The 7,597-nt window shown below is 45.4% G+C and overlaps 1 protein-coding gene across 1 annotated transcript; it reads right to left on the bottom strand.

Annotated features, from left to right (window-relative positions):
• Positions 1–4,098: 4,098 nt before the first annotated feature.
• On the bottom strand, positions 4,099–4,970 carry PRR9 (proline rich 9). Its single transcript, XM_027095306.1, has 2 exons — positions 4,934–4,970; positions 4,099–4,469 (listed from the first exon to the last, which is right to left on the bottom strand). Exon 2 carries the CDS (start codon positions 4,447–4,449, stop codon positions 4,099–4,101), a length of 351 nt encoding a protein of 116 aa, XP_026951107.1. The 5' UTR covers positions 4,450–4,469; positions 4,934–4,970.
• Between the last annotated feature and the right edge of the window lie 2,627 nt (positions 4,971–7,597).

Here is a 7,597-nt window from a genome sequence, read left to right as displayed (position 1 = left end):
AGAGTGGTTCTCCACAAACAGCTACCGAAGGAGTGGATGAATCCCACCACCCTCCCTTATGCTCTTGTCAGTTTGCATCTTTTCTTGGCACACAGAGCCCATGGGTCCCACACTTGTCACATATTGAGTTAACTGGGTCAAAAGTTGAAGTCAAATCAAGTTAGAGAAAATTTAAAAGTTTATGGTACGAACAAAAGGACAGTTTGCAGAACTGGAAGACTTCTAGCAGAAAGTGGCAAGAAGCTGAGAAAAAGAGGGTCGTAGCTTGGTTTCTTTTTTTTCTTTCTTTTTTTTGATGTGGACCATTTTTAGAGTCTTTATTGAATTTGTTACAATATTGCTTCTGTTTTATGTCTTGGTTGATTTGGCCCTGAAGCATATGGGATTTTAGCTCCCTGACCAGGGATCCAACCCACACCCACTGCACTGGGGAGCAAAGTCTTAACCACTGGACCACCAGGGAAGTCCCTAGAGCTCTGTTTTGAAAGTGAGGAAGTACATTGATCTCTACCGTGATTGGCCACTAGAAACCTGCATCCCTTTTTGGCTAACAGTGCTACACAAAATTACTCTTTTGTAGCTGATTGGCTGGAAAGCTATGAAATCATGCTGACATGAGGAAAGCTTAAGTTTGCTTATGGTCAGAAGCCAACAATTTGGGGGAATCAGGACAGTTTTAGTTTTGGTTATGTGGCTGTGGGTGTTTGGTGGAGGGATATATGAAAACTATGGCATCTGTTTGTGGTTTTCTTTAACAATTGTCAACAAGGACTCCTAGCATCTGCGACTCTCCCTGGTAATACGCCCCCCCCCCCCCCGCTTCTGAAAGGCTTCAGCTCAGATGCAAATAGCTGAGGGAGTCTAGGTGCTGTGGGCTTGGTCCTGGCTGTCCCCATGGCCCAGGTCTGTGTCACTAGGGCCCCAGCTCCAGCAGCAGCAGCAGCACAGGAAGGGCTGGGTCAGAGCTCTGTGAGCATGAGCACGGTGCGGTGGTTCCTATGACAGAGCTTGATGAAGGCCTGCTGGCTCCCTGACGTCTGCTCCCCTATCTGCAATCTGCAGGTTTGTCTCCCTCCATCTGTTGAGGCCTCCCCTGTAATCAGCGGGTTATCCTCTTTTGGATATGGCTGGACTCCCCCTGCTTGTCTGCCCCGTGCTTCCGCTCAGCATCTGAGTGTCTGATCTTGGACTCCAATATGTGCACACTTTTTTTTTTTTTCTTTTTTGTGGTACACGGGCCTCTCACTGTTGTGGCCTCTCCCGTTGCGGAGCACAGGCTCTGGACGCGCAGGCTCAGTGGCCATGGCTCACGGGCCCAGCCGCTCCGCGGCATGTGGGATCTTCCCGGACCGGGGCACGAACCCGCGTCCCCTGCATCGGCAGGCGGACTCTCAACCACTGCGCCACCAGGGAAGCCCTGTGCACACTTTTAATGCCAGAGATCAAAGACGTTCCTTGGGCTTGAGCCAGGCTGGAAAAATGTCCCAGAACATCCTCAGCCCAGTCAGAAGCTTTCCTGCTGGGAAGGCTCTCTGGAGTCTCTTTGCAGGCTGGGGCCCTGGGGAGCAGCTGGCTTATTCCAAAATTGGAAAATGGAAGAGAAAACTTGTTCCAAGCAGGCAAGAGAACTGATTCAGACCCCTGGAGATGTTCAGGGACTTGATATGTGCAGGAGGTTTTGGAAAGTGTCCTTTGGCATGTGTGGCCCGTGGAAAGACAGCTCTCTAGCTCTGCACAGGGATGCTGCCTGCTTGGATCTTCAGCACCTGCCACCTGGTAGGTGATCAGTGAGTGCTTCTTAGGTTCATGAATGAATGAATGAGAAGAAGACAGCTTCTAGAAACTTCATCTGTGTGCCATGGGCACTTTCCTCATGCAAATAGGAGTCTGTTGTGGAGTCAAGAGAAACTCTGGTTAGAATCTTGACTTCACTACTTACTAGCTTTGTGAGGCCAGACCAGTTCCTCAACAAAGGGGCAATATACACCCCCTGAGGCTACTGCCAGGATTCCCTTAGAGAATGTGCGTAGACCTCAGGGCCTGGCACTCGCCACCTGCAGACTCAGTGAGTGCCTGAGGGCTCCATGTTGCCGCTTGAAATCTCCCCCAAGTCATCTTCCAGCTCTTTCTTGCCTTAGAAAATCTCCAAGATTGAGACACTGGGGTGGTCCCAGTGCTGGAAAGACCTCAGTTCAGCCAAACAGCTGAGACCTTGGGCTCCCCTTCAGGGAGGGGCTGTCCTGGCCATCCATGGGGGCACAGCCATACAGGCTGAGGAGAAAGGGGGACCCGGGGGATGAGGGAGGAACCTCTTTACCCCTCAGGAGGCTGGCCCTTGACTCAAGCCTCAGGGCCCAGGTCAGACCTCAGGGCACAGCTGAGAAACCGCCATTGGTTCTCTCCTGTAAGTCTGGAGTCTACTCGGCCCTTTCATGCAACCTCAGAGCCCACAGCCTTGTGTATCCTCCACAACTGGGCAGTGACAGGGTGCAGGGAGGTGACCCAGGATGCCTGACTTTTCTGAAATCTGGCCAGATGGTAGGGCAGAGTTTGTGTTCATCTCAGATGCACACCTAGGTCTTCCCTCTGACAGGGATGCTATGCTTGTGGGTATCATGGCTCTTCCATGTAACTCCCCTCCTACCCATTTTAGCCCTTTTGTCTGGAAAACAAGGATCAGAGAGGAAAGATGCTGTAGTGGAAAGAATCCTGGACCTGAAGTTTTGAGGCCCCAGCCCCAGGTGGATTTTCTCAGGTGTAAAATGTGGGCATAGCTGAGCCTATGATATATTGTGGATGGGAGTGAGATGGTCCAGGTGCCCCTTAAGGAGGCTTCTTTGAGCATGGCTGTTCTATGTACCTTAGAGGGCTGTTTCTTTTTTTTTAAAAAACAATTAATTAATTAATTTTTGGCTGCAATGGGTCTTTGCTGCTGTGCGCGGGCTTTCTCTACTTGCGGTGAGCGGGGCTACTCTTTGTTCCAGTGTGTGGGCTTCTCATTGTGTAGCTTCTCTTGTTGCACAACATGGCCTCTAGGCGCCCGGGCTTCAAGAGTTGTGGCTCAAGGGCTCTGGAGCGCAGGCTTAGTAGTTGTGGCATGCGGGCTTATTTGCTCTGCAGCATGTGGGATCTTCCGGGACCAGGGCTCGAACCCGTGTCCCCTGCATTGGCAGGTGGATTGTTAACCACTGTGCCACCAGGGAAGCCCTGGAGGGCTGTTTTTTATTCCTATTCCAGATTATCAAAAAAGGAAAAAATAGTCATCACAAGCACATCAGGTGGTTGGTTGGTGGAGAGGAATAAGCATGCATCAAGTCAGGCATCAGTTTTAGGATCAGCTTTATTCTGCATTTTACCTTCACCAGGGAGAAGAAAGCAAAGAAGCTGGAGAACAGACCAGCCTGCACCACACAGTCACAAATCACATCTCTAAAGAGTATACATGGTGGAAATAAAGGGCCTAAAGCAGGTCAGCAATGAAGCAAAAAGATCAACCATCAGGACCCCAAACATTTCATCTCATCTTTCCTTATTGGCTGTTTGGAATCAATTTCATTTAGTTTCCTTTTTAAAAGCACAGCCAACATTCCAACATCTAATCATTTTCTGTTCTTTTTTGGGGATGCAGAGACAAAATTACCCAGTTTTTGATTTTTGCAACATCACCAACTCCTTCTCCACAGCCATGGTGGTGGTGATCCACACAAAGACCACCAAAATTCAGTTTGTTTTGAGGCTCAAGTGAGAGGTTGACACCTGAAAGAAGGATGGAGGCATCCTTGGCTGTTACACGCCCAGGGCTGGGTGAATTTTTGCCCCAAAGGAGCTGAACTAGGCTTCTTTGGTTGCCCCTGATAACCACATCATATTCCTACAGCAGAGACATTCTAATAGATTGTTGACAACATTTATTCACAGAGGTTGAGGAAATACAGAAAGAACTGTCTTCAGAGACACAGACCAAGTCCTGGAATACTGAAGAAGCCAGGAGGCAAGAGCAGGGTGCACATAGACGTACCTATAGGAGAAGGTCACCATGACAGGGGTTGGAGTTGGACTGGGATCATCTTCTTGACCCCCAAATGGCATTATGAGCAGCTACTTTCCCTTGCCAGGGGGTAAGCACTTCTCCTGGACTTTCTGTGGGCAAACCTCCACACGTTTTGTCTGAGATATCTCCTGGCATGTCTCCACACACTGAGGTGGGCTTTGGTCTTGACATAGAGGTAGGCATGGGTCTTGGCCTTGCTGTAAGAAGTTTTCTTGGTTTAACTCCTGGCACTGAGGAAGATGCACCTCTTGAGCTTGCACTGGGCACTTCTTTTGGCAAGGGTGCTGGCATGGGGGGAGGCACACCTCCTCAGCCTTTGCCTGGCAATGCCCTTGGGTCTTTTGAAGACTTGGAGAAGGCATGCATGGCTGTTTGCACTGCTGCTTATTAAAGGACATCCTAGGGTGATTTGCAGGACCTGAAACAAACACAAGCTTTGAAATTATTTGCATTAACAGTAACAGGCTGGGAATTGGTGGGATGAAGGATTGTTAGAGGGGAACAGGGAGCGAATGATTATTAACACTAAGAGCTCATTTCTCTGCTGATTTTTATTCCTTTCTCTTTTCTATCCCTACTTCAGCTCTCTCTGACACCCGTCTCCTAGGTGGGGATATTCTCAGAGATTTTGTCAATATCTATAGGCCCAAACTCCTAAACCCAATCCTTCCATGGATCTTTTCATTCTCTCCTATTTGACTAATCTTTTTGAAAATTAGATGCAGGAGACTAGGTAGAATACACAGAATGGTTTGAGAAGCCCAAGAAATGGCAAACCACTTCAAAAATCAGAATAAACTACAGCCCAGTAGAGGAAGAGAATAGTAGCTTCCCCGACACAGAGCAGAAAGGGAGAGAGAGGGCACAGACGTCCCCACTTACCTGATCTTCAACAACCCTCAACAAAGGATGTGGATGAGGGGGCTAGCCTGGTAGGGACTTTTATATAGTGCTTGGTCCAGCCTCCTGCAAGACAGACTGGCCACGTGGGCTGAGGTCTTAATTGTGGAGTCACCATAACAAGCTTCCTCTGAAATTGCCCATGGATTGAGTGACTGCTTGGGATGCCTGTTAATCAGCCTCCATTTTGACCTCTGGGTCCTCACCAGGCCTCAGCAGGGAGGGGCTTCTGTCATATCTCTCTTCTTTTTTTATTTATTTTTTATTTTTTTAATTTTTATTTTATTTTTATTGAGTATAATTGCCTTGCAATGGTATGTTAGTTTCAGCTTCACAACAAAATGAATCAGTTATATGTATACATATGTTCCCATATATCTTCCTGCTTGCGTCTCCCTCCCTCCCACCTTCCCTATCCCACCCCTCCAGGTGGTCACAAAGCACCGAGCTGATCTCCCTGTGCTATGTGGCTGCTTCTCACTAGCTATCTACCTTACGTTTGGTAGTGTATATATGTCCATGCCTCTCTCTCGCTTTGTCACAGTTTACCCTTCCCCCTCCCCATATCCTCAAGTCCATTCTCTAGTAAGTCTGTGTCTTTATTGCTTTTTCACCCCTAGGTTCTTCCTGACATTTTTTTTCTTAAATTCCATATATATGTGTTAGCATACGGTATTTGTCTCTCTCTTTCTGACTTACTTCACTCTGTATGACAGACTCTAGGTATATCCAACTCATTACAAATAGCTCAATTTCGCTTCCTTTTATGGCTGAGTAATATTCCACTGTATATATGTGCCACATCTTCTTTATCCATTCATCCGATGATGGACACTTAGGTTGTTTCCATCTCCAGGCTATTGTAAATAGAGCTGCAATGAACATTTTGGTATATGACTCCTTTTGAATTATGGTTTTCTCAGGGTATATGCCCAGTAGTGGGATTGCTGGGTCATATGGTAGTTCTATTTGTAGTTTTTTAAGGAACCTCCATACTGTTCTCCACAGTGGCTGTAACGATTTACATTCCCACCAACAGTGTAAGAGGGTTCCCTTTTCTCCACACCCTATCCAGCATTTATTGTTTCTAGATTTTTTGATGATGGCCATTCTGACTGGTGTGAGATGATATCTCATTGTAGTTTTGATTTGCATTTCTCTAATGATTAGTGATGTTGAGCATTCTTTCATGTGTTTGTTGGCAGTCTGTATATCTTCTTTGGAGAAATGTCTATTTAGGTCTTCTGCCCATTTTTGGATTGGGTTGTTTGTTTTTTTGTTATTAAGCTGCCTGAGCTGCTTATAAATTTTGGAGATTAATCCTTTGTCAGTTGCTTCATTTGCAAATATTTTCTCCCATTCTGAGGATGCTTTTTTGGTCTTGTTTATGGTTTCCTTTGTTGCACAAAAGCTTTTAAGTTTCATTAGGTCCCATTTGTTTATTTTTGCTTTTATTTCCATTACTCTAGGAGGTGGGTCAAAAAGGACCTTGCTGTGATTTATGTTATAGAGTGTCCTGCCTATGCTTTCCTCTAAGAGTTTGATAGCTTCTGGCCTTACATTTAGGTCTTTAATCCATTTTGAGCTTATTTTTGCATATGGTGTTAGGGAGTGATCTAATCTCATACTTTTACATGTAGTTGTCCAGTTTTCCCAGCACAACTTATTGAAGAGGCTGTCCTTTCTCCACTGTACAATCCTGCCTCCTTTATCAAAGATGAGGTGACCATATGTGCGTGGGTTTATCTCTGGGCTTTCTATCCTGTTCCATTGATCTATCGTTCTGTTTTTGTGCCAGTACCATACTGTCTTGATTACTGTAGCTTTGTAGTATAGTCTGAAGTCAGGAAGCCTGATTCCTCCAGCTCCATTTTTCGTTCTCAATATTGCTTTAGCTATTCGGGGTCTTTTGTGTTTCCATACAAATTGTGAAATTTTTGTTCTAGTTCCGTGAAAAATGCCAGTGGTAGTGTGATAGGGATTGCATTGAATCTGTAGATTGCTTTGGGTAGTAGAGTCATTTTCACAATGTTGATTCTTCCAATCCAAGAACATGGTATATCTCTCCATCTATTTGTATCATCTTTAATTTCTTTCATCAGTGTCTTATAATTTTCTGCATACAGGTCTTTTGTCTCCTTAGGTAGGTTTATTCCTAGATATTTTATTCTTTTTGTTGCAATAGTAAATGGGAGTGTTTTCTTGATTTCACTTTCAGATTTTTCATCCTTAGTGGAGAGAAATGCCAGAGATTTCTGTGCATTAATTTTGTATCTTGCTACTTTACCAAATTCACTGATTATCTCTAGTAGTTTTCTGGTAGCATCTTTAGGATTCTCTATGTATAGTATCATGTCATCTGCAAATAGTGACAGCTTTACTTCTTCCTTTCCGATTTGGATTCCTTTTATTTCCTTTTCTTCTCTGATTGCTGTGGCTAAAACTTCCAAAACTATGTTGAATAAGAGTGGTGAGAGTGGGCAACCTTGTCTTGTTCCTGATCTTAGTGGAAATGCTTTCAGTTTTTCACCATTGAGGACGATGTTGGCTGTGGGTTTGTCATATATGGCCTTTATTATGTTGAGGAAAGTTCCCTCTATGCCTACTTTCTGCAGGGTTTTTATCATAAATGGGTGTTGAATTTTG

This window comes from Aethalodelphis obliquidens, unplaced genomic scaffold, assembly GCF_003676395.1.
Source record: "Aethalodelphis obliquidens isolate GAN/ISIS:26980383/991018 unplaced genomic scaffold, ASM367639v1 scaffold90, whole genome shotgun sequence".
NCBI classification, from domain to species: domain Eukaryota; kingdom Metazoa; phylum Chordata; class Mammalia; order Artiodactyla; family Delphinidae; genus Aethalodelphis; species Aethalodelphis obliquidens.
Note: the sequence above shows the minus strand (reverse complement) of the source record. Positions and strands in the feature narration are given on the sequence as shown.

What these genes read in the sequence shown, in the direction of transcription:
- PRR9 (XM_027095306.1), bottom strand. Translation starts at nt 4,449, where the DNA reads ATGTCCTTTAATAAGCAGCAGTGCAAACAGCCATGCATGCCTTCTCCA.